This window comes from Scardinius erythrophthalmus (genome assembly GCF_964197995.2).
Source record: "Scardinius erythrophthalmus genome assembly, chromosome: 16".
Lineage (NCBI taxonomy): Eukaryota > Metazoa > Chordata > Actinopteri > Cypriniformes > Leuciscidae > Scardinius > Scardinius erythrophthalmus.
Window position 1 is genome coordinate 23,469,431 of NC_138236.1, and position 26,852 is coordinate 23,496,282.

Sequence of the window (26,852 nt, forward strand, 5' to 3'; positions counted from 1 at the left end):
AATTTTAAGTCATTACTCATTACACTCTTAATAATAAAGGCTCCAAAAGGGGATTTTCGCTGCAATGCCATAGAGAAATCATTTTTGGTTTCCCAAAGAACCTTTCAGTTGAGAGTTCTTAAAATATATATTTTTTTTTTAAACATCAAGAACCTATTTGGAATTGAAAGGTCCATGGATGTTAAAGATTCTTCATGAAACCATCAATGCTTTTGAGTGTAACATGAACAAATTGTTCTTTTCAGTGAATGATCCAGTTCACAAAGCCTGAAAGATTTGTTCGTAAATCAAACTCACTCAAGCTCACCAGAGGGGAAGATTTTCAGCGATTAACACCTTAAATATTAGTTTGTTGTTAACACAACGCGTATTGTACAACTTAATATATAATATGCAAGTTGTATGGACAACTTTTGTGTCCTATTTGAAGCTTGAAAGACCCAGTCCTCAGTCATTGTCGTTCTAAAATAGCGATCAGTACAATTTTATTCCACTGAAGAAAGAAAGTCATGAGTTTAGAACAATACAAATGTGAGTAAATACCAGAAAAAAAACCCTTTAAACAGTGTGTAACTGCTGGCCGTTGTGCTCGGTGCTTCCCTTTGTCTCTGCTGACTTTGCTATCCATAACAGAGCAAAAGATTGAACGCAACCATCCCAGAGAAGCCAGCAAGATGTGTCCGAAACCCATGTGTCTCACAGACACCACTCATACAGCACAGCCTTCAAAGTATTCAGTGCGTCGAGAGAAAAACAACAACCCCAAAACATCTAGACAAAAAAATTCCAATGGTAACATAGACAGAATTGTGGCCCCAGCCAACAGACACATTCACAGGGCAATTAAGACTAGCTGGCATATGTTTCACATATTACAAATAGTTGAATGATTACAGTGAAGAACACAGTTGAGGCACTTTGCAAAGTTCGAAAGTGGATAACTATTAAGATTTCGATTTTGTGTAGGCTAAATGAGATTTGAAATGCAGCACATTAAGCGGCATCCAAGGATGCTCTGAAACCATGTCGTAAATATGAAAAGAAACCAAAAGCTTTTCATTTCAAGTGCAATTTATCCCTACAGTGGAAGAACAAACAAGTGCACTCATTGACTTTAACATTTAAGAGGATATTTGTGATGGCTGTGCGAATCCCTCAGTGCACTGACAGGAAGGCACTTTCTTTTTTATAACACATAACAGGATATTAAAGATTTATGGAAAATATCATCATTTAAAATAAAGTGATAGTTCACCCCTAAATTAAAACCACGTGATCATTTAATCACCGTCATGCCGTTCCTAAATATTTTTTTGACCATACAATGTTATTTTGGACCCCATTGACTTTAATTGGAACAAAAGACAATTCTTCAATATATGTAAATTGTTTCTTTGTTCTTATTTTTTTTTTTTACTGACTCTTTACATGTTTTTTACATTTTTGAACTTTTTAATAGTTAGGCTAACAGTTTTTGTTAGAAATTGTAATCAAGAATTATGACATTTCACTGGTATGTAAAATGCTGGTGTCAAACTTATTTATTAAAATACAAGGTTACATAATCCAAAAACAACTAAAATAACTTTTATAACGTTTCTGTGGCGGCATGTGACATTTATTAAAATGGGTTTATGTAAATATTCTTTTAAGTTCACTTAAATTAAAAGTTGCTTTTTTTTAAAGCCTATTAAATGTTAAAATGATAGCTTTTTATTTTACTGTGATGTTGAATCGCTATAATTAAAAATTGTACCCCCCCCCCAAAAAAAAAAAATTATTAATCGTGATTACTTACAGAAAAATGTTTGAATTTTAGATTAATTACTTTGATTATTTTTTTAATCAACTGACAGCACTAATATTATATATATATATCTTCTTTTGTGTTCTGCAGGAGAAAGTCATTCAGGATTGGAACGACTTGAGGGTGACTCAGAGATGACAAATTTGAATTTTCGGGTGAACAATCCCTATATATATAGACATATATAATGTCATAATCAATCATAATTATGAACATTGATATTGTTTACCTGTTTTAAGGCACTGGTGGTACTGAATCAAGTCTCAAGACTTAGTAGGGCTCAAAGCGCTTCACATCGTCGGACAAGAGTGAAAGGATCTTTATCATCATTATTATTGCCTCATACAAAGCATCTGCAAGTAACCGTGCAAAGCAATACAAACACCCACACCCACATATAAACACAGAGCTAAAATATCTCTGTTGGTGCCTGTCCCATGGATAAATCTGGATTCATAGCTCAATATAAGAAGGTTTTCAAGTGTCAGATGGAGTACCAGTGTTGCTGTGCTGACCGTGATCAGCAAAGCAGAAGCAAAAATCAGCATAGGAAGATCTACTATACTATTAAACGGCTCAGGTGATTACGGTTTGTCACTCAGTGACAGAGACTAAGTCCATCACGCTGAGCTACAGTGCCTCGGTCTCCAGACCAGTCTGTGATTCACAGGACAGAACATACTGCTTTTAAAGTTAAAGTTCAGTCTCAGCCGCCAACGCTCAAAAAGTGTGCCGCCTGATTCGCCTGATCAAAAATCTTTGGAATGTTTGTTTGTTAAAAGCAATATAAATCATTGCATTGTCAAGAAGAATGTTCCCTTTTCATAAAAAAGTGCATGTTTTGGATGTTCACAACTGTTCCCATTATGCTCTCTTCTTCCCAATCTCTGTTTTGGAACTGCAGGAAACCAGACGAGTGCTGAAGGAACGGTGGAGGCAAAGGGTTTGCCGAAGGCACGTGGAGCTCATTTACCAGGAGGTTCAACAGGGTTGTATTCGGTCTCTCCTGAGGACACCTGGGAGATTCTGCGTGTGGAGCCCCACAGTCGCCGGGAAAACTGTCCTGAGCGCACCTGAATTAAGACAAAGGTTTAAATATCCTTGAGAAAAGAAGGTGCGGATTCATTTTCTACATGTGCAGTAAAACGTTTTAACAGTACATATATTATGAACTAACATGAGCTAATAATGAATAATATTACATTTTAGGGAAGTCATTTTGAATAATTTAAACCATAAAAAACGAATTTTAATATGTATATATTGTTTTAAAAGTTTATATTTTAAGGTGAGACACGGCAAGCAAAAACATAAATTTTTCATGCAGTGGTCAGTTTTGAGATTTTGGGCTAGTTTACTCCTTCAATATGTGTTCTTTCAAGCTGCTATAAAGAAAACGTTGAAAATATACATTAAGACTTTTATTTTATTACATTTTGTTTACTTGCGGCAGTAAGTTTCTCCCGAATTTACCAGGAAGTTAGTATTCCAGCGCGACACGCTGAGATACGTCTGTTTACTGAAGTCTGTCATGACCAGTATCGTTGTAAAGTCTCCTGCACAACGCTATATAACCCAAATATGGGCATTTCCTTTCTATCAGTAACCAATCGTGAATGTCCAAAGGGGGATTTAAAGCTACGACGATTTCTCATTTAGAGCTATTTAAATCTTTAACTGACGTTTTCTCAAAATGAGTTTTTTGTCATTCTCCAGTATAAACATCTCAGCCAATGTAGCACCTGTGTACACCAAACTTTCCAGTTATACACTTAGCAGGATTCTGAAGATATTTTCAGAGGGATTTGTTAATAAATCATTCCTGGCCTGATTTATGTGACATTTTAATCAAAAAAAATATGTCCAAAATCGATTTTTTATGGCTATGGACAGTATATTTTGATTTCCTAGGTAATGAAAGCATATATCCTGAAATCCCTCTGAGTTTTTATTTCCATCTTGTGTGTAAACAAAATGAAAAAATAATTTTGCACCTGGCTTTATCATATGTTCAGATCTATCTACCGAAAATATATGCAAAATCGTGCATATTTAATGAGATAATGCCTAATTTGCATAATTAAACATACACATTTCTAAAACCTGTAATACATTTTTTTATATACTTGTGTAAGTAATCAACTGAGGAAGTTTCATGGTGATATCTATTATTTTAAAATTTTACCCTATTCACCTGTAGTGTCTCGCCTTAAAGTTGTTTTACACTGTTTACACAATTTTTACTATATTTACAAAAGTTTACTAACTGTTACACTAAAATGTACACTACCGTTTCGGGTCAATGGGATTTTTTAGTTTTTTGTTGAAGAAATGAATACTTTTAATTAGCAAGAACGTAATAAATTGATCAAAAGTGACAGTAAAGACATTAACAATGTTATTTCAAATAAATGCTGTTATTTTGACCTTTCTATTCATGAAAGAATGCTGAAAATATGTATCACTGTTTCCACAAAAATATTATTATTTAATATTAAATAATAAAAAAAATTAAAAAATCAACATTGATAGTAAATGTTTCTTAAGCAGCAAATCAGCATAATAGAAAGAGTTCTGAAGGATCATGTGACACTGAAGACTGGAGTAATGATGTTGAAAATTCAACTTTGCCATCAGAAGAATAAATTACTTTTTAAAATACATTTAAAATAGAAACCAGTTAGTTTAAATTATAACAATATGTCACATTATTACTGTTTTAATCAAATAAATGCAGCATTGGTGTGCATAAGAGCACAACACATTAAAAAAAATCATACCAGCTCCAAACATTTGAATTGTAGTGTAACAGTAAACTGTGACTGTCAATTTTATGCTGAACTACTAACACTGTAACCTCACAGAATATAGGTGACAGTTTCATTGGTCACTCCTTTAATGAGTAGCATGCATTCTATTTCAAACAGTAAAAACGTAATGTCTTAAAAACCCTTCCACATACAGACCCTCTCAAACTCACTCACCTCTTCTGGTTTCCCTGCTCCCACCACAATGAGTTTGCCATCCTCAAGGCCCACCAGGATATGACTGCTCTCTTTCGTGACAGACACACAGCGCACTGGGACCTTCAGGGCCAAGGGCGCCACAGCCAGATTTAAGCTACACACACACACACACACATACAGAAAGAGAGACTTGGGAATGAGAAGTAAACATGGACCCAGCTGCTGAAGATTTAATGTGATGACACAAAGGATTTAAGAATTCTTCTACAATAAAGATAAATAAATAAATAAAAATGATCAAACAGTTTGTGCTAAGCTGGACAGCTGTACGCCTACACTACCGTTAAAAAGTTTGGGCTCAGTAGGATTTGAACATTTCTTTCTTTTTTCTTTTGCTCACACAGGCTGCATTCATTAGATCACAAATGCAGTAAAACAGTAATATTCTTACAATTCAAAATAACTTTTCTATTTGAATATTTTTAAATTGAAATTTATTCCTGTGATGACACCGCTGAATTTCCAGCATCATTACTCCAGTGTCACATGATCCTTCAGAAATCATTCTAATATGCTGATTTGCTGCTCAAGAAACACTTCTTGTTGAAAACAGCTTAATTATCGTGTGGAAACTGTGACATCTTTCTGGATTCTTTGATGAATAAAAAGCTCAAAAGAACAGTATTTATTTGAAACAAATTGATTTGTTGACATGTTTGTAACAATGTAAAAGTCTTTACTGTCACTTTTGGTCAATTGAATGTGTCCAAGCTGAATAAAAGTGTTCATTTCTATTAAAAAACACCGACCCCAAACTTTTGAATGATAGTGTACAATAACCGTCAGAGGTGTGTTTACCTGTACAAGTCTCGAATGTGAAGGTTCCCCTGTTGTGTGCCCACGATGAGGTAGTCAGGCACCAGGTGCAAAGCTGAAATCTTCTCATCCAAGGTCTCAGATGCTAAGAGAGAGCCATTTACAGAGTACACATGCAGTGCATACTTCTCCTACAGGCAGAAAAGAATAAATATATATATAAAAAAATCAATGTAACAGTCAAAAAACAGGGCCCAAAGTCAAGGGTTTAGAAGCACTGCTCTAATGGACCTACATATAAAAACAATACATATTTTATTATTATTTATAATTTCTTTTGCATTTTTATAATGTGTTAATTTCCATTCTTTGCACCGGGTAGTTTCGCACTTAGTTCTGGGAACTAGCTACCAGGGTGGTTCCCCGAGAACTAATGGTTCCCCTAGGAACTTTTTCCTGGTTGCATTTGCTCCGCCAGTAGGAAGTGACGTAAGTCGCGCTTATACGCTGATTTCACGCAGCCGCCATTTTGAAATTGAAAGCGAGGCTCCGGTGGGAAAAATCCCGGAAGTAAATATAAACAACAATGCATTTGGACTACCAACCTAAAGCTGCTGCCGCGATTTACACTTTTGGATGTTATACATAGGATATGTATATAGTTCATTCCTGCTTCTTTTTTTACTTTCTGAATTATATAAAAAAATATTTATTTATAAATGAATTTCACTATATATAGTCTAAAGTATGAAAGAAATGTATGTACAGTTTTAGAATTGACACAACATCATTAAACACAACAATACGCCATCGCATTCACGACTCTCCTGTGATTAAAGGCGACACTTCCGGTTTTCTTCCCACCGGAGCCTCGCTTTCGATTTCAAAATAACGGCTGCGTGAAATCAGCGTATTGTGACCTTTATTTTAACGGCGCTGAGAACGCCAGCCAGAGCCACACAGTGCCCGCATCCTCCATGTTCATTAGTTTACGGTCTGTGTCTAACAGTCCTGTCTAATATGTTATTAGATAGAACTGTTATACTTAGAAAGTAGACAGTAATTAAAAGTTGTTAGCGTATGCCGTGTGGTTGATGTCCAGTGTTGCTAGCTGAGAAGAAATACACAATCATGTTTCCCTTGGGAAAGTTGCGTTGGATTTTCTCTTCAGCGTAAAGGTTAAGAGGCCCATCTATCACTGTTTTCCATGTTCGTAGAGTTAGTTTGTAGAGTAAATATATAGGCTATAATCTGGCGGGTGCTGGTGTTTCACGTGCATTTGGCCAATCACAATAGAGGTGGGCAGAGTTATGAGGTTTGACTTGCAGTTTGAGAAACCAATGGAGTTAGAAGCTTTGGTCACAAGCTCTTTTTAATACTTTTCATTGGTTAGATTTGCAACACCCACAGACAGATATAAAGAGTAGTGATTTATGGGGAAAAATAAAAATGACGCAAAATTAAGATACAAGGTTTCCGCCCGACAGCAACGACTTGCTTCTTTTGACAAACAGTGTTTAGTGGTCTGCAGTCAATCAGCACCTTTCCAGCCGTGCGGCCCTCCATAACAGTCTGTGCCACAATGTGCCCCTCCATGCCGACCTCCAAGTGCGCCACAGGGGCAGGAACGCAGGTCTCACTCGGTGGTCTCAGGGTCCGCAGGTACTGTCCACGACGCACACTGTGCATGATTACTGTGCCATCCTGAACGAGAGACAAAGACAGCAAGTGAGAGGAAACTCATCAGCCCTGATGGCAATGCAATAAAGTTCAACTCCTGAAGGGACGTTTTAGAAATGGCCTGATTTAAACTGACCTTTGACCCTGAGATCGCCATATCCAACTCAGTGCTGAGGGCGACACACGTGACCTCTTGATCATGTCCACAGAGGACCTGCACGGGCCGTGGAGACAGACCGCTAGAGAAACCACCCTACAGGTAATCAGAGAATATAATCACTAGTTATATAATCATGCTGTAGTTCAGACTATTATTATATACACTACCGTTCAAAAGTGTTTGGTCAGTATGATTTTTTAGTCGTTTTTAGTCTCTTACATGCTACATTTATTTGATCAAAAATACAGTAAAAACAGAAATATTGTGAAATATTATTATAATTTAAATGATCGGTTTCTATTTGAATATATTTTAAAATGTAATTTTTTCCTGTGATGGCAAAGCTGTCATTACTCTAGTCTTCAGTGTCATATGATACTTTCATAAATCATTCTAATATGCTGATTTGGTGCTCAAGAAACATTTCTTGTTATCATCAGAGTTGAACACAGTTGTGGTTCTTAATATTTTTGTGGTAACCATGATACATTGTTTTCAGGATTCTTTGATGAATAGAAAGTAAAAAAAAAAAAAAAAAACAGCATTTATTTGGAATAGAAATCTTTTGTAATATTATGAAATTAAATGTCTTTACTGTCCCTTTTTATCAATTTAATGCATCCTTGCGGTATTATTTTATTTAATACATTAATAATTTATTTAATAATTAAACAAATCTGACTGACCCCAAACTTCTGAACAGTACTGTATCTTATGTCAGTTATATAAAGTGATGAAAATTCAGCATTTATTAATCAATAAATTAACACATTTTGGTAACAGCAAAAATGAATATGCTACTAAACATACTTTTATTTAAAAAGTTAAATTAAAATAAAACAAAGGAATATAGTCCAATTATGTCAATTAAGCAAATACTGCTTCAAATAATTATTCAAGTAAATGGTAATAAAATCAAGAAAAAAAATTGACAAGTTATGAGCAATAGAGCAAAATGTATATATAAAAAATAACAGAACAAACATAAAAACTAAATATTTTTAGGTTACATTATAAATGTCTTTATAGGTTAAGTATGTTTTGATCTTTTAAATGTGTCCTTGTTGAATAAAAGTATTAATCTTTTATTAAAAGTCAAACAAATCTCATGATGACGCATCATCCTGAGATATGAAGCAGCACGGACGCCCTTCACATGGGGACACAAGCGATCAAAAGCAGCTGTCTGTCAGTGAGACAGAGAAATGAGTATCGAATTGAGGAGGTACATGTTTCTAGAAAAGTTTATAGAAAAAAATACTAGTATAATTTTATTTTTGTACTAACTTGGTACTAAAGTACAAGTATTTTGTGTTAGCAAACCTGCTGTAGGACCTGCCACACCATGCATGTGGTGTCCCGTGAGCCAGAGATGAGGTAGATACCACAGAGATCCAAAGCCAGGCATGTCACCACATCTACATCCCACAGAAATACACATTAATTAGTCGTCATGACATGCATTCATAATCAAATGCATTACGAAATCAGCAATTTACACCATACATATTCTGAATGATTTAAATCAAGAGGGACCTGACAGTTATTAATTGATCAGTTTCAGCCAAAAATTATTTAATGAACAACTCATTAATACGCCTACAGCTGCGTCTTGGCTCAGCACTATTTGGGTCCGTCTATGTCGGACAGACGGCTCTCACCTATGTGACGGCAGATCCTGCCCACCAGCTTGGCCTTGCCTAACATAGTGACCCGCAGGCTGTAGTCCCAGTGCCCCCCGCTGAACAGCAGACGCCCGTCACTGGACACCACCAGCACCTGGGAGCCCATTTCCACCCCTGGGGAGAACGGCCCGCTGAGGAACCGCTGGGTCCTAAAAACAGATCAAACAAAAGGTTAGCACCAACAAACGGGACTAAACTTGTCAGCAGAAACAGTGGGAGAACATTTTGAAATAGATCAATGTTGTTTAAGCATCAGACACATGTTAGCAAACCACTCATAAATAACAAGAAAGGCTTGGCAAAACAAATGAGATTTTACTACAAAGGACTCAATTTGACTAAAGAACATTATAGAGATGAAAGCAGCCAAACCACCAGAGTTTGATGTCAAATAGCTGCTGTTTATATGCTTCTATAAAGCTTTTGATTATTTGTCCAAGGACCAGTGTTGTCACCAAAAAATTACTTTCTGGCTAAACAAAACCTCGTCTTTAAAACCGTATGACATCACTGATCAAAAGCCTCTGCACATGATTATATAATGTGTTTATAGAGAATATTTGCGCTTGTTCAAACTTACTTTGGGTTGCTCACAGACGGGTCTCTGGTGAAGGTGAAGTAATTGGCTATGTTCTTGTCGTAGGGCAGCCAGCTATGAGTGCCTATCATTCCATTAGCACTCACTGTCACCTTCAAAACAGGACAAAAGCACTTCAAAACCATTCGGTGTCTGTTCTACAACAAACTTACTGATGTCAGGGACCCCCAAACTTGATGAACCATTTGTGAGGGACCACCTTACTAAAATGTAAAGGCAGATATACTACCGGTCAGATGTTTGGTGTCAGTAAGATTGGAAGAAATGAATACTTTAATTCAGCAAGGATGCATTGAATTGATCAAAAGTGACAGTAAAACATTTATAATCTTACAAATAAATTCAAATACATTTCTATTAATCAAAGAATTTTCAACACAGATGATAATAGTAAATGTTTCTTGAGCAGCAAATCAGCATATTAGAATGATTTCTGAAGGATCATGTGACTGAAGACTAAAGTAATGATGCTGAAAAATCAGCTTTGCCATCACAGGAATTAATAACATTTTAACATATATTTAAATAGAATTTTAAATAGTAATAATATTTCTCAATATTACTGTTTTTTATGGTATTTTTAATCAAATAAATCACATTAAAAAAACAAAACATTAAAGAATCTTACCAACACCACATTTTAAACGGTAGTGTCTATACTTTTTATGTTTACAGACCACTGATCTATAATAAATATATATGATATATAGAGATATGTGAAAAAGATCCATGTACACTAAGTGAAAACAATATTAAGAGTGAGATTGTTACCAAAATGATCTGGAAAATATGTATTTTGTGTTAAGACATCTGTTAGAGTAATGTTTTGTAACATCTAATTAATTCAAAATGTATTTGTGCAATGCTTTTCCAATAAATATCATTCTAAAGCAGTTTTACCGAGAATTTTGATCCCTATGCGAACAGACAACTCCATAGAAAAAACACAAATATAAACTATTCTAACTAAATGCAAATGTTTTTTTTTATTTCATACTGTGCAAATAGTGCAATATTTATGCACGTAATAATAAAAGAAGATTACTAGTATGACAGCGTGTAATCTTTTTTTTTTGGATATGCAGCAAATGAATTTCAAGAATTACGTTTTTTAAACATATTTAACAATAGTCACAAAATCTTTTTTCTTCTCAAATATTCCTCAGACTTCAAAAGTGGTTCTGAACATTTTTTAAATCATTGTCCACAATTATATTTAACAGCTTAAGTTGTTTCTGATTAACTGCATTAGGATTTTTTAGAGTTTGGCATAACAAGACAATTTATATTCATTATAAATGTATATTCATGTTTGTTTTGTCTTATTTTACATCATTTTAAGTCATCTTGAGGGCCCTTTGGAAGTTTGCTGAGGCCCCCTAATGGACCCGGGCCCTTGAGAGCCACTGCCCTAGCATCTTCCATGGACCCACTTGCACCCTAAAATTCCTGTTCTAAGTAATTGGTTCATCCTAATCGAATATTAGTATACAACAAGTGAACATAACCGTGAACTAATCTTACCAGTATGTCAGAACCTGGGATGATAATGGAGCGGGTTTGATTTCTGGGCACCATGGCTTGCACCAACGGCAGACCATCACTCACCACCTCCACAAAAACAATCACAACACAAATCACAGTTTCACAAAACAATCTCCTTAAATCAAACTCAAATTTGCCATTAGAGGGCTGCATTGGGATTGAGTCCCGCCGGGTCCCGCGGGACCCAACGCAAATCTCGCGGGAGCGGGCGGTTTGAACTTTGCTGCGGGCGGGAATGGGCGGCTAAAAAAAACACTGCGGGATCGGGAGGTAGCCTTGCAACATGATGGAGATGTCAATAATGGCGCTTTTCCACTACACAGTACCAGCTCGGCTCGGCTCGGCTCGGCTCGGCCCGACTCGCCTTTATTTGGTTTTCCACTGTGTAAAAGTTGTAACTGTATCTGCTTCCAGGTACTTTTTTTCGTACCCCCTCCGGCGGGGTTCTGAGCGAGCTTAGGCGATACTAAAATGTGACGTGAAAACACGGCAGACTGCTGATTGTTCAGAGAGAAGCATCACTATTCACTGCGTCATCATTGCACGCGCAAGACAGAGTATCCTGAATAAAAAACAGCAAAAACGAAAACAAAACCATCCAAAAACAGCACACTCGATTTCCTCCATTATCCTGTGTGTAGTATGTGTCCAGTAGGCTATGCCGGCCAGGGAAACGAAACAAACAACCCCATGAATCTCTTTAATAATAGCAATACAAATATGTGTTTTTTCCTGCGGGACGGGAGAAGACACAAAATCAATGCATCTCTATTATTGTGCGGGAATAAATTCTCAGAGTTTTGCGGGTGCGGGCGGGAGTGGACATACATATTGCGGGAGCGGGCGGGAGTGAAACACATGCGTTGCGGGAGCGGGCAGTAATGGTCAGAAATTCGGCGGGCGCGGGCGGGAGCGGGATGATGAAACCAGTCCCGCGCAGGGCTCTATTTGCCATTTCAGCACATTATTCAGTTGAAATAAAATACTGAGAAATTTGGACTTACCTCCTTGAAGGATCTGAGTTTACTGAGCTGATCAAAAAGGTTGGGGGGTAGTAAGTCCAGACGGGCCTGCCGCCTGAATGCGTTCTCTGCTGACATACGGGGAGGATGAGGCTCCTGAATAACACAGAGAGGGTTCACTTGTGCAATATTACTATATTACATACAGTATATATCAAATATAATTAAGCTTAAGCTATATATATATATATATATATATATATATATATATCCCACCTTGAGAAGCTGACAGGGCGTTTGGCCAAAGTTGCTGATGATGCCTTCCAGGGCCTTGCGCTCGGTCTCATTAGCTATGGCGTCCAGATCCACTGCACCTGACAGCCAAAACACACACCGACCAGTCATATTTTCCATGCAGGAACATGTTCAAACTTATACAAACTCACAAGAGGCCTCTTACCCTCATAAGTGCAGTAGTAGAAGACATTAAGAGCCTCCACTGCTTCAGGTCCTCGCTGCTTATACCCGAATATGAGATCTATCCACTCATGCAGGTGAGCAGACACATACTCGCACTCCTTTAAACACACAGATACACAAGGAGAGTGTGTGTCAGATGAAGAACAAAAGAGTCTGCTTGTTTTAAAAGCAGTTTTTCCATTGAGCCATTAAACCTGCAGCGTCACGGCAGAAATATATTTGTGCCATTGTTAATTGCAGTCTGAATTGGATGTGATTACATAAAAATATATGTTTTATTATAATAACCGCATTTTCTACATGCAGAAAACAAAAAAGCATAAACATTGTCTGATTCATAAGCAAATGACTCCTATGAGCTGATTCTTTTACTGAATCTATCAAAAAGACTCTATCAGTTTGAATCAGTCTAACGAATCACTCACTGAATTTGTCAGAGCAGTAACTGAAACATCTGACTCACTCACTCATTCATAAGACAACACATTTAGCTATAGTAAATTATATATATATATATATATATATTGTGTCAGTTCCCACACCAAGGCTTTTCTGTGTTTCCTGATGAAGTCTTCACGTGAAGACGCCCAGGGGGGAAGCAACACATCATTGACCATGTCCTGATTCATTTGCAAGCATCCCAGATCAAAATCTGCACACAAGACATAATAAAATTTAAAGGCCATTTAACATATTTCTGTGGCAGTGTGCTTTTCATCATTGACTCACTTACTGTTCAAGTTCTGCAGGAACTCTGGGAAATAGAAGAACTCTGGGATGAGCTCCTTCACATCCGCTGGACTCTCCATTCGTGCCTGCCACGCTGCTGCTACTGAATGAAACTGCCTATCGGCACAATCAAACCTAAACACACACACACACACACACACACACACACACACAATCACTCATTTAAGAGCAGCCCAGACATATGACAATGTGCATGATTACTTAAAAACCATCAGGTAAACAACACTGCAACCTAGTGGTCATTACAAGGGAGTGCAAACAAACATGATATTTTATTTACAATATTTATAATATTATATTATAATATTATAATATAACATTTACAATTTGATGTTGGTGATCTACATTCCTGTGTGGATACATAGTTTTATAGTTTTGGAGTGTCAAAACCATCAAACTAATTTAAATGTTAAATGATCAATTACATTTAAAGAGGACATATTATGCTATTTTTCCCAACTTTCTTTAGCTCTGGAAAGTTACAAAGTCCACTCCAAAAGGAGTTACTCTCTGTATCAGTAAGCACTTTTTCCTGAACTCCCTGAAATGCCACAAATGTCTGGAGTTTTCTTCTGGGAACGTACACGTCACAATATTCCCCATTTAAATGATTCCCTCCTATATGCACTAAAAAGGTGCGAGGCCTGGTTTAATTTGCATTAGTATTGTGTTGAAACTCGTGGTTATGGTAAGGGGCGTGACATTTCTGAAATGCTCTGCGTGGTTGACCAATCACAACACACTGGGTCCAGCCGACCAATCAGAGCACATTGCACTTTTCGGAAGGAGGGGCTTCATAGAGACCGGAACTAAACAGAGCGTTTCAGACATACTTAGAAGAGACATGCTGCAACAATGCAACATTTTTTTTTTTTTTTTTATTCAAGCATGAATTCTATAAGATCCCAAAAACAAAATCAAGACTTTGTAATGGGGCATAATATGGCCTCTTTAATGATATTATTAAGATTTTAGTTCAATTTGTACCTCAGTTAACAAAACTTGGAATGAATAAATGCACACATATTTGAGTTCAAATGTCTTCAGCTATAGAAAAATAATAATAATTTGAATGTGGCCCAAAGCAAAATTAAGCACACCCTTGATCAGGGGTGTCCAATGCAGCTTGAAGGGCCGACGTCCTGAAGAGTTTAGCTCCAGCCTGCCCCAACACGCCTTCTAATAATCCTGAAGAACTTGATTAGCTGGTTCAGGTGTGTTTGAGCTAAACTCTGCAGGATGCTGGTCGTCCAGGAGCAGGATTGGACTCCTCTGCCCTTAGCTTGCAGCATTTACCCAGTAGTATGACTGCACTGGTGTGTGTGTGAGAGAGAGAGTGTATCTTACTTGCCGCTCTGGAGCTGTATATGTAATGAGGTGAAGGGCTCTGTGCGGATCATGTAGTGCATGACGCCGGCAGCATTAGAGTAGTGTGTGCCATAATGGAACTTATCGATAGTGCCTGTTGGGTCCTCAAAACTCTCATATCTATTCAATCAACAACAACAAGACACTTAGCAAGTCAGCTGAAAGACAAAACATTCTACATTCTAGATCAAACTATTATAATTTCCTAATTTAAATCTATTTATAAATCATGTTATAGCAATAGTTATAGCTATCGGTTTGTGGTATTGTTATCCATCCTTCGGGTTTTGAGATACACATTCTTTGATAATGAGAATTCTGCAATAAGGACTGCAAGACTGTCTCACTTCTCCCTGACGTTCTGTGCATGGCGAGAGTTGACAACACCAATGGGTTTGGACAGATCTCTGAAAACCGCTTGGTCTTCCAGATCCAATTCAGTAGATGTGTAGTCACACAACACCCAGGGGAACTGAGAATACACACATGCACATGAAGAAAAGCGATGACTCGTGTGACCAGTACAATATCCAGTAACAACACCAGAATCATTCACATTTTTCAGCAAAATGGATTTTAAATGCATATTTACCACCCATTTAAATGGATTAACATTTAAAAACTTTATTTATTAATTAAAATGCATAAACAAAATTAAGCTTGAGAATCTGGGTAAGCTCCAATTTACCCACGACACTACATAGGACAAGTGGTTTGGAAAACAAAACAAAAAGCAAAACAAAATTTTAACGAAAACAACAAAACAAAAGATATTGAAACTAAACAAAACGAAAACAAAATTTTTAACGAAAACAACTAAACAACTAAAGAACAAACAAAAATTTCAACGAAGTGAGAACAACAAAACAAAACATAAAATAAATAAATAAAATAAATGGGAATGAAACGAAAACAATAAACAAACAAAAATGTATACAAAACTAAATGAAAACAACAAAACAAATTTAAACGAAATAGAAACTAAACGAAAACGACAAAATAAAACAAAACAACACAAATTGAAATGAAACGAAAACAAAACAACAAAACAACAGCAATTGAAATGAAAAAAACAAATTGAAATGAAACCAAATGAAAACAACAAAACAAAAAAGAAATTTAAACAAAATGAAAACAAACAAAAACAAATATTTTAACAAAACGAAAACAACAAAACAAAGGTTAGGCTCTGTAAGGACTCACCACTGGATACTGGGATAAATCATTGTATGTGCGACCAGCAATGGTGTTGAGCTGCATCAGATATTCAAAATTGGAGATCTCTCTGCAAATCCATCTCTGCAAAAGGAACAAAAATTAAAATGTTTTTTTTTGGGTCCTTTTAACAGGTTTTTGATTGGCAGATACAATACAGAGGGAATTGGAAATTATGGGGAGAGAGGGGGGAATGGGATTGGGACGCAATGCAGAACAGTTTCCAATCAGAATCTCCCATATAAGCACTGAGGCTCAATGTGTCTGGAGTTTGTGTTAATCACTTGGCCAGGGCAAGTAGTACGTTTTTAATTCCCCACATAAATGGGAAAAAATTGTGCTATGAGCATTCTTTCATATAAGACGTACGTGAGTCAGGTTGGAGGCTTTCAGGAGCTCTTGAGGAGAGCGAGAACCAAAGTAGAAGAGATTGGGCGGCCTGAGACCGAGGATCCTGGAGTAGACTTTGTTCCGCACCTGTGGGAAAACCCAAACAAATATAAACACACGGAGACCTCAAATGCAACCAATGCTTGCTGCCATCTACTATGTGTCCTTGTCCATTGTCTCTCCTACAGTACCACAGTTTGTGTCGAACTCACCCCCTTCCTGAAGTTGATGAAGTAGTGTGCCTGGTCAATGAAGAACAGCTCTAGTGCTGATCTCCGCAGGTTGTATCGCCTCAGGTGGACCTCCCTTAGCTGTGACAATGACCTCTTGAAATCAAACCCAATACCTGGATGGACATTCAAAAGCATACACATTATAATCATGAATCATATCTTATCTAATTCACTACTGGTCAAAAGTTTGAAATAGTAAATATCCATTTATGTTTTTGTAAGAAGTCTTTTATGCTCACCAAGACTGCTTTTATTTAATCTAAATACATTAAAAATAGAAATACTGCAAAATATTATTACAATTTGAACTGTTATATAATACAATAACTGTTTTCAAATTTAATATATTTTAAAATGTAATTTATTCTTGTGGTGACAAAGCTGGATTTTTAACATCAATACTCCTCCTTTCGGAAATCATTCTAATATGCTGATTTGGTGCTCAAGAAGCATTTCTTCTAATTATCAATTCTTATTATTATCAATCTAATATTACAGTTTATGCTGCTTAATATTCTTCCCGGAAACCGTGATACCCCAAACTTTTGAATGGTAGTGTAATAAAAAAAAAAAAAAAAAAAAAAAAGATTTCTAATATTTAGCAAGTGTGCATTAAACTGATCAAAGGTGAAAGTAAAGGCATTTATAAAGTTCCAAAAGATTATATTTCAAATAAATGCTGTTCTTTTGAACTTTATATTCATCAAAGACTCCTGAAAAAAATTAACATCAAATTTAACATTGATAATAAGAACCATTACTATTAATCAATTTAAATAATTAATAAAAAACAATTGATAAGTGAGCTCCAAATCGGCATATTAGATTGATTTCTGAAGGATCATGTGACACTAAAGCTGAAAATTCAGCTTTAAAATTGATTAAAATAGACAAAAGCTACTTTAAATTGTAATAATGTTTCACAATATTAATGTTTTTACAGTAATTTTGATCAAATGAATGCAGCATAAGAAACTTATTTAAAAAAAAAAACATTTCAATTATTCCAAACTTCTGACAAACAAAAGAGGTTGGAAATATGGCGGCATATACGGTCCGATGCAAGCTGCAACTCACCTTCCTCGGTCTCCTCTTTCTCACTGCTGCCATCATAAAAGTACAGGTGGTGTGTTGTGACCTCCAGGCGACCTGGTACCACGGCAACAATAGTGATGAGCTCACACTCCTCTGAGAGCACCAGCTTTTCTTTCTGGCTCTCCTCCTCGCCCTCCTCCGCCCTGAGGAATGACACACACACACCCTGCTTAACATACTCTCGATCACTAAAACCCCCCGCTGTTTGCAGGTACCAGAAAGGCTGAATCATTACTCAACTGATTCGTTTACTTGGAGATCAAGTGCTCTTCCACTGCTCTTGTGTGGACTTTTATGTTATTTCCTGTTCCATGTTATGTTTGCTGCACTCATTCTGTTCCCTGGTACTCTGCTCTCCATGTTAGATTTATGTTTATTCTATTATTAAACTCACTGCATTTGGATCCAGCTCTCCTTTGTTTTTGAGTTCACCCTACGTAACACTATTACTCGGTGGAAGAAATGTTTATTCTCATTTTTATTATGAATAAACTATATTTTGAAAACTGGCTGTCATTGCTGCTGACGGAATATTTGATTTTTAAATTCTATTACTATTGTATTGTATTCACATACCAATTTTTTAATACATAAAAATATGTTCCTTATATATTTTAAGAGAATTCCTTGCAAGAGGTTCATCATATTTGATGGTTCTTGGCATCAACCAGTTTAATTTAGATCTCTTGGTTTAGATAACTTACTTGAAGCAAATGAGTGCTCAGAATTACAGTAGGACACTCACTCTTCAAGGAAGACAAAATCCTCATCTTCTAGTTTGTCATCCTCCATGTCACTAACTTTGGCTTCCTTGGCAACAGCAAGAGGGATGGGTTCGGTCGAGCTGCGAGGACTGTCGGCTCCTGCAGAAAAAAACAAAAACAGCTAAGAACTCCAACATATAAACATTAACATTGAAATAACAAAGAGTTCAAGTGGAGAGAGATGATTCTAAAGTACTTGGTCTAGGCAAAAAATTCAAATTAAAATTCACAATGGCCATTTACCATCAATCATTCTGAGATCTATAATTACTCCCTATTGTTTTATTCCGTATCATTCATTCATTTATTAAAACTCATTTAGCAGATTACAGGGATACTAACCCATGTTATCTCTCAGTGCACTGGCATCACTGTGAGAATCAAAGTTGTAGTTTGGCACCAGCTTCAGACGCATTTTAGAGTACGTCTCTGCACTCGACAGTTTCCATCTCACCTCTGGCTGAACCCTGAAACACAAACACTTCCACTCATTCCATCATCACACATACCACAATATAATACTTAGATATACAGTATCAGTGTATACAACTGAACCTCACTTCAACTCAATTTACGGTGGCGCTGGTTAGAGAGTCAGACTGTTAACCCGAAGGTTGCGGGTTCGATTCTCAGTACCGGCAGGAAATGACTGAGTGTAGACTTGAGCAAGACACCTAACCCCCAATCACTCCCCGGGCCCCACAACAAAAATGGCTGCCCACTGCTCTGGGTGTGTGTGTGTGTGTGTGTGTGTGTGTTGTTCACTACTCACTGCTCCTAATGTGTGTGCACTAACTTGGATGGGTTAAATGCAGAAGGCAAATTCCGAGTATGGGTTACCATACTTGGCCTTCACATGTCACTTTCACTTTCACACATATATGTACATATATACATATATAAAGTGAAAAGTTATATGTTATATATATATGTTATATGTTTGGCTACAGTTCTTCTAACCCTAATTAATGGAGTGTGTAGGTTTTCATTTCTTAAACAACCATTTAGGAAGACACATCATGGGCATATTCCAGGATGACAATGTCAAGGTGCATCAGGCTCAAATTGTGAAAGAATAGTCTTAAATTAATTGAAAGTCTTTGGGTTGTGCTGGAGGAGACTTTACAGAGTGCTGGACTCTTGCATTGTCAATACAAGATCTTGACCAAAAATGTATACACCTCTTGATGGAAATAATATCACAACATTTATTTCCATCAAGAGGTGCATCAATTTGGCAGACTAGATCTGCTACACTGCTGCTCTGTTGCTGCAGAGCAAGTACGTACTTGCTACTGTCATTAGATAAGATATGCTGCTGATGTTAGCAATAAGGTACGAGAGGCTGTGCTGTATCTTGAATAAGTCACAGCTGAAGTGCGTTGTTAGGCACGACACGAAGCAGAGTAAACCCCTTCTATTCACAATACAACACTAACCTCGAGTACCTTATTGCTTTTACAAAATGGTTACTACACATTACAAATATTAAAGCCAAAAAATATATGTATCAATGCAACTTTCATGGAGTAAAATCACTAAAAGCCTTGCTTCCGCTGGAAAAAATAGATTCATTAGATGGCGGCAAATACTGTATGAGTACATAATTTATGAGTGAGTGAGTCAGAGTTTTAAATCGAAAGGACTTAACCCTTGTGTGGTGTTCAACACCTCTGATCTTCCGGGTCAAAAATGACCAAGCTATAACAAATAGCTTATGAATCCCTTGTTATGCTATATTATCACCCAATATTGGATTCAATATTTTTGTCAACTTGTTCTCTTTCAATTAGGACTGGTTTTATATTTCTATTTGCATCTGTTTAATCGTAGGCCTCATTTATCTGAGAGTAGGCATCTCATTTTTTGAGTAAAAAAAGCATTATTTTTTAATAATTTTGATTTCGAAACAAACTTCATGGTGAAAAATTAAAGTAGACTAGTGTGATCAACAGTGATCAAAAATTTCTTCATATTTAATATTTCCAAAATTATTCAAAAATAATGCTTTTTTTACTCAAAAAATGAGATGCCTACTCTCAGATAAATGAGGCCTACGATTAATCAGATGCAAACAGAAATATAAAACCAGGCCTAATTGAAAGAGAACAAATTGACAAAAAGATTGAATCCAATATTGGGTGATAATATAGTTGTCACGGTCACGTTCTTCAGCCTTCATCTGTGTGTGCACTTCATTCCCCAGAATCCTCCATGGCGCACACCTGCACTCACTCACCCAATCACCAATCATCATCACCTGCACTCCCTCATTAACCACCCTTTATATTCAGCACTCTCCCTTCACTCCTTGTCTGGTCTCGTCGATGTTCACATGACCCACAGACTTCCGAACACTTACCTGGATTCCTACCTGTCATTTCATCCTCTCCAATCCGTCCTGCCTGCCATCCTGTTCTGCCTTCAGCCCGACATCATCTGCAAAGAGAAAGAAAGACAAGGACATTACCAACCAGCTAAGCATCCACTGTTATTCTGTGTTTCTGTTACTCACCATCTGTCTGCATCTCCACACTCCCTGAAAATAAACTATTAACCTTACCATCTTGTCTGCATCCTCTGTAAAACCCTGACAGAAGACCAGACCACACGAAGCATGGAAGTTGCTCACTTCACCCTAACCCCAGCTGATCGTCTGATTCATTGTTTTCAAGATGGCTGCTCAATCGAGGAATATGTCGCCGGCTTTCTGGAGCTTTCTGTTGGGGTAAGCTGGACAGATGATGTCCTAAAAACAGTATTTTGGGGCGGACTGGATAACCATCTGTACCAGCAAGCTCCAGCGGAGGCAATCCCAGGCTCATTTGCCCAGTATCTAGATCATGTGTTGTGGTTGAGTGGCTCAAGGTTCACCGTAGGTGAGGTTGAGGACATCGCCACTCAACCACCATCTCCAGCCATCTTCACCACGCCACCCATCATCATCCGGAATTCAGTCACCAGCACTAGCGAGCCTGCATTTGACGCCAGTCCAGCCGAGCCTGCACTTCACGCCAGTCCAGCCGAGCCCGCACTTCACGCCAGAGCTGCCGAGACCAAGGCAGTAGGCGTCGTGCCCGCCGCCCCTGAGTCTATGAGCGTCATGCCCGCCGCGCCTGTGACTGTCAGCGTCGCCTGCCCGCCAGAGCCAGAGCCAGTCGCCTGCCCGCCAGAGCCAGTCGCCTGCCCGCCAGAGCCAGAGCCAGTCGCCTGCCCGCCAGAGCCAGAGCCAGAGCCAGTCGCCTGCCCGCCAGAGCCAGAGCCAGTCGCCTGCCCGCCAGAGCCAGAGCCAGTCGCCTGCCCGCCAGAGCCAGTCGCCTGCCCGCCAGAGCCAGAGCCAGTCGCCTGCCCGCCAGAGCCAGTGAGCGTCGTTCTCCCCGAGCCAGAGCCAGAGTTTTCAAAGCCCTCATCGCTGGTCCCGTCCAGCACAAAGCCCTTTTCACCGCTGGTCCCGTCCAGCACAGAGCCTAGCACAGAGCCTTCACCGCTGGTCCCGTCCAGCACAGAGCCCTCTTCACCGCTGGTCCCGTCCAGCACAGAGCCCTCTTCACCGCTGGTCCCGTCCAGCACAGAGCCCTCTTCACCGCTGGTCCCGTCCAGCACTGAGCCCCCTTCACCGCTGGTTCCGTCCAGTACAGAGCCCTCTTCACCGCTGGTCTTGCCCAGCACCGAGCCCTCATCGCTGCCCAGCACCGAGCCCTCATCGCTGCCCAGCACCGAGCCCTCATCGCTGCCCAGCACCGAGCCCTCATCGCTGCCCAGCACCGAGCCCTCATCGCTGCCCAGCACCGAGCCCTCATCGCTGCCCAGCACCGAGCCCTCATCGCTGCCCAGCACCGAGCCCTCATCGCTGCCCAGCACCGAGCCCTCATCGCTGCCCAGCACAGAGCCCTCATCGCTGCCCAGCACAGAGCCCTCATCGCTGCCCAGCTCAGAGCCCTCATCGCTGCCCAGCTCAGAGCCCTCATCGCTGCCCAGCTCAGAGCCCTCATCGCTGCCCAGCTCAGAGCCCTCTTCGCCGCTGGTTCCGCCCAGCTCACAGCCCTCTTCGCCGCTGGTTCCGCCCAGCTCAGAGCCCTCCTCGCCGCTGGTCCTGTCCAGCTCAGAGCCCTCCTCGCCGCTGGACCAGTCCAGCTCCAAGCCCTCTTCGCCGCTGGTCTTGTCCAGCTCAGAGTCCTCTTCGCCGCTGGTCCTGTCCAGTCCAGAGCCGCCTTCATCACTGGTCCTGTCCAGCCCAGAGCCGCTTTCGCCCCCTGCCTCTTCCAGTCCAGTGTTAAAGCCTGATATTTCCCCAAAGGAATTTTGGGGGGGGGGCTATCAGTCGTCTCCGCCATGGCCACCTGAAGGGTCCTCACCGCCGTGGCCACCCGAAGGGTCTTCTCCGCCATGGCCACCCGAAGGTTCTTCTCCGCCATGGCCACCCGAAGGGTCCTCACCGCCATGGCCACCCGAAGAGTCCTCTCCGCCATGGCCACCCGAAGGGTCCGCACCGCCATGGCCACCAGAAAGGTCCTTACCGCCATGGTCCCCTGCTCAGCCTGTATCACCATGGTCCCCTGATCAGTCTGCTTCACCTTGGTTCCCTGCTCAGCCTGCACCGTCCTGATCACCTCCTCTGTCTGTCCTGCCACCATCCTGGAGTCCGTACTCCTGAACCTGCTCCACCTTCCCGTCACGGACTCCAGGGTGCCCACCCCCCCTCCCGTATGCTGCCTTCTTCGGCGCGGGACGCGCCTTACGGGAGGGGGGAGTAATGTCACGGTCACGTTCTTCAGCCTTCATCTGTGTGTGCACTTCATTCCCCAGAATCCTCCATGGCGCACACCTGCACTCACTCACCCAATCACCAATCATCATCACCTGCACTCCCTCATTAACCACCCTTTATATTCAGCACTCTCCCTTCACTCCTTGTCTGGTCTCGTCGATGTTCACATGACCCACAGACTTCCGAACACTTACCTGGATTCCTACCTGTCATTTCATCCTCTCCAATCCGTCCTGCCTGCCATCCTGTTCTGCCTTCAGCCCGACATCATCTGCAAAGAGAAAGAAAGACAAGGACATTACCAACCAGCTAAGCATCCACTGTTATTCTGTGTTTCTGTTACTCACCATCTGTCTGCATCTCCACACTCCCTGAAAATAAACTATTAACCTTACCATCTTGTCTGCATCCTCTGTAAAACCCTGACAATAGTATAATGAGAGATTTATAAGCAATTTTTTGTAGGCAGGTCATTTTTGACCGGTAACACCATAAGTATAACAAGGTGCGAACAAAGTCACCAAGTTTCAGTCCAATGCAATAACATTAACTAGTCTTAACTATTAATCTTCCCCGGGTCAAAATGACCCGAAGACAACGTGAACACGGAGAAGCAAGACTGACAAATGACTAGCATGCCTGTCGGGCACGGGAAACCCCATAAACTGGACAAGATATCGACCGATCAGCTTGCGCCATCTAGAGTTTCATGACTGAACTGCTGTGTATACTACATACATAAATATCTATAAATGAGAAGTAAAATAAAAAAAATACTTCAATGCATCATATTCACTAAGCATCAGAAAGGTTTAGCGCATGCAGACCTGAGAGCCCATGCTCCTCTCTCACTGCTCAGTAATCTACGCAGTGATTTCCAGTGCCTCCACACCACCGCCTGCTGGCCGTTAATCATCTTCTGCACACTGTGGTAGCGGCTGTTTTCTGTGCGCACTCGTTTTAGGTACGGGTCAATGATGAGCTCCTGGAAAGAGAAGAGCACAAACAGTCCATGTTATTAACTCATCTATCATAAACACTTATGTTTCAGGGTTTGGGATGTGTAATAAATAATCCCAGTATTCCCAAGTAGTAAGCACTCAAGGTTTGCTCAATGTATGGATCAAACCAGCAATCCTCTCTTTACCAGCCTAACATATTCCTTCTGTATTGGAATAACTGGGGTTAGCAGACACCTGAAACTTGGCTTTGCAGTCAGAACGGTCCTTGTCTCTTCTCTGCGCAGTGCTCATGAGGTCATCAAAGCAGGAATTCCAAAAGTTGGACATCAGGTCGTGACTCTTTCCAAAAGTGTCTAGCTCATACTGCTGCATTGTGGGCTCCACCTACAGGCATATATTATGAAAAACATGTCACATGGTTTAAAATGGTGTTTTCTGCACTAAAATTTGATGGAATGAGCCATGTTTGAAGTTACTGTAAAGCAGCTAATACTGGCACATCTGTGACCACACATCAGAAATATATATTAATGTGTAAATTTCATTTTTGTAGAATTGTTTGGAAAAAATATAATATAATAATAGTACAAATTAATCCTTAAAATTTGAAAATATTATAAATGCTTACAATTCATTTAAAATGATTAAAATATTTTGACAAATTGCAAAAATTGTTAAAAGTACAAATAATATAATATAATAAATTAATGCATAAAATAACTTTAAATAATCACTATTTCATAAATGTATACAATGTACTTAAAATAATTACAATTTGTAATTTTTTTATATAATTCAATATAATTACATAAATAATGCATACAATAATTTGAATAAAATATTTATTTTATTTATATTATAAATGTATGCAATTTACAAATATTAAAATACTTGATCATTTTAAATAAATTGTAAACATTAATAATATAATTAAAATAATAATGATTACTGATCATCTACAATCATATTACTGTTGTCGATATTTTGCTTCTTTCATTCATACTGAAAATGTATTGTACTGTATCAACTTTAACTTTAAGTTAATGAACATGACACATTTTAATGCTGAACAATCAAAACTCTCTCTCTTCACCTCCACTCACCTAGATATATATATTTGGGAATAGTGTAAAACCTGGTTTATGTCCCGATTTAAGGCATAGTAATATACCTTGTGATTTGTATACACGAACAGTCTAAACAGGGTAGATTTATAACCACACACAGTCACACTCCAGCCCTCATAAATCTTCTCTAGGTCACTCTGCCGTGATGTCTGTTTCATTTAAACGCATGGTTTGTTTTGGATTTGTGAGATGAGGCGAATAAATCAGAATTTTTCTATCTTGTTTTGGCATTGGATGAACAAAAGGGTCTAAATAAAGAGTTCATCACTACAATGGAAGCGGATTAACCGTCAAAGTGCCCTCATGCTAAAACAAACACACGTCCACCGAGTAAGTTATTCACTGTTTTAGAGAGAGGGGTCTACAGCTCTGAAACCAGTCGAACAGCTTTAGGTGAACTTAAATGAATCCAAGGTGATTACATAATATGCAACAGATGTGAACGAGGGTATGAGTTATTTCAACGAAAAAAAGTGCTTTAATCCTTCACGACTGAGCTTATCTCGTGTTTGACTGAGAATGAGACTTATTCTTGTCGTTCTGCATCCAAAAAAGGTAAAACAAAAAAGGTTTGTGGTAACATATACTGACACGGAGAAGCTGCCAGCTTATCGTAAGGTAAACAGTCCAACTGTGTGTCTGCTAGGCTGTGTGTGTGTGTGTTTGAGGAAGATGGGGCTGTACTGACGTGGTTCTGGAAGAACTGCTGCCACTCAGCAGTGCTGCAGTAGTTCTGGAGGTCCTGGGCGAAGGAGGGGCTGCCGTTGGTGGCGGGGAGGTTGGGGAGCAGATTCTGAAGGGTGGTGCGTTCCGCATGCTGGTCCAAAAGCGTTCGGACGATGGGCACCAGCGGGCTCAGCAAAACCTCAGCGCCTGGGTCTGAACCAGAGTTTGCTGGCCAAAGTGGTGCGCCAAGACGACCCAGCAGAAAACACACCTCCTCCCAGGACAGACATAGCACAGTTTGCAGCAGGCTATGAAGCTTTAAACAGGCCATCTCACACACCTAAGGAGAGAAAAAATAGCAGATATTACATGTTACTGTCATGATTTTGGGGTTGTCTGTGTGTATTGTCTTTTTTCCTGTCAACATTAGGCTTTTATGTTGATATTGAGTATTGTGAAAAGACGTGATGCTGCAACATGTTATACGAAAATTAAAGTGTTTTTTCAAAGTCGGACCCTACCAAATTAAGAGTCTTTTTTCACAAACAACCAATTTTTTTAATTAAGGCACATTATACTAAAGGGAATATTTACAAGCTTAATGCTGTATAAGCAGACAACCTGATGAACAGCAGACTGAAAGAAGCCATGAGGCAGGCACATGTTTTCCTGAACTGCCCAACAGTAATTCAGTTCCTCAGTCAGTTGATATGATCTAATTTGAGTGTGGGATGGGTTTGAGTAAGTCTGGAGGAGAACGATAAAAAAAAACCCACACTTCTCCATATATGGACATCTGCTCTCCATTGGAATGA

At 39.2% G+C, this 26,852-nt stretch overlaps 1 protein-coding gene across 4 annotated transcripts in view; it reads right to left on the reverse strand.

Moving 5' to 3' along the window:
• Positions 1 to 456: 456 nt before the first annotated feature.
• The window catches only part of nbeal2 (neurobeachin-like 2), a 76,465-nt gene continuing 50,069 nt past the window's right edge, over positions 457 to 26,852 (reverse strand). For all 4 annotated transcript variants that reach the window (XM_081388430.1, XM_081388428.1, XM_081388431.1 and 1 more), the window contains 25 exons: positions 26,060 to 26,377; positions 24,479 to 24,628; positions 24,110 to 24,267; positions 18,857 to 18,981; positions 18,496 to 18,613; positions 17,733 to 17,893; positions 16,635 to 16,768; positions 16,402 to 16,509; positions 16,021 to 16,116; positions 15,165 to 15,289; positions 14,797 to 14,937; positions 13,433 to 13,563; positions 13,242 to 13,351; positions 12,680 to 12,797; positions 12,496 to 12,593; positions 12,262 to 12,375; positions 11,237 to 11,323; positions 9,695 to 9,804; positions 9,091 to 9,263; positions 8,753 to 8,847; positions 7,406 to 7,522; positions 7,132 to 7,293; positions 5,632 to 5,780; positions 4,792 to 4,927; positions 457 to 2,880 (listed from right to left, as the gene is read on the reverse strand). In XM_081388430.1, coding sequence (XP_081244556.1) covers positions 2,773 to 2,880; positions 4,792 to 4,927; positions 5,632 to 5,780; positions 7,132 to 7,293; positions 7,406 to 7,522; positions 8,753 to 8,847; positions 9,091 to 9,263; positions 9,695 to 9,804; positions 11,237 to 11,323; positions 12,262 to 12,375; positions 12,496 to 12,593; positions 12,680 to 12,797; positions 13,242 to 13,351; positions 13,433 to 13,563; positions 14,797 to 14,937; positions 15,165 to 15,289; positions 16,021 to 16,116; positions 16,402 to 16,509; positions 16,635 to 16,768; positions 17,733 to 17,893; positions 18,496 to 18,613; positions 18,857 to 18,981; positions 24,110 to 24,267; positions 24,479 to 24,628; positions 26,060 to 26,377 — 3,342 coding nt within the window. In that variant the 3' untranslated portion in view covers positions 457 to 2,772. The remainder of the gene's footprint in view (positions 2,881 to 4,791; positions 4,928 to 5,631; positions 5,781 to 7,131; positions 7,294 to 7,405; positions 7,523 to 8,752; positions 8,848 to 9,090; positions 9,264 to 9,694; positions 9,805 to 11,236; positions 11,324 to 12,261; positions 12,376 to 12,495; positions 12,594 to 12,679; positions 12,798 to 13,241; positions 13,352 to 13,432; positions 13,564 to 14,796; positions 14,938 to 15,164; positions 15,290 to 16,020; positions 16,117 to 16,401; positions 16,510 to 16,634; positions 16,769 to 17,732; positions 17,894 to 18,495; positions 18,614 to 18,856; positions 18,982 to 24,109; positions 24,268 to 24,478; positions 24,629 to 26,059; positions 26,378 to 26,852) is intronic.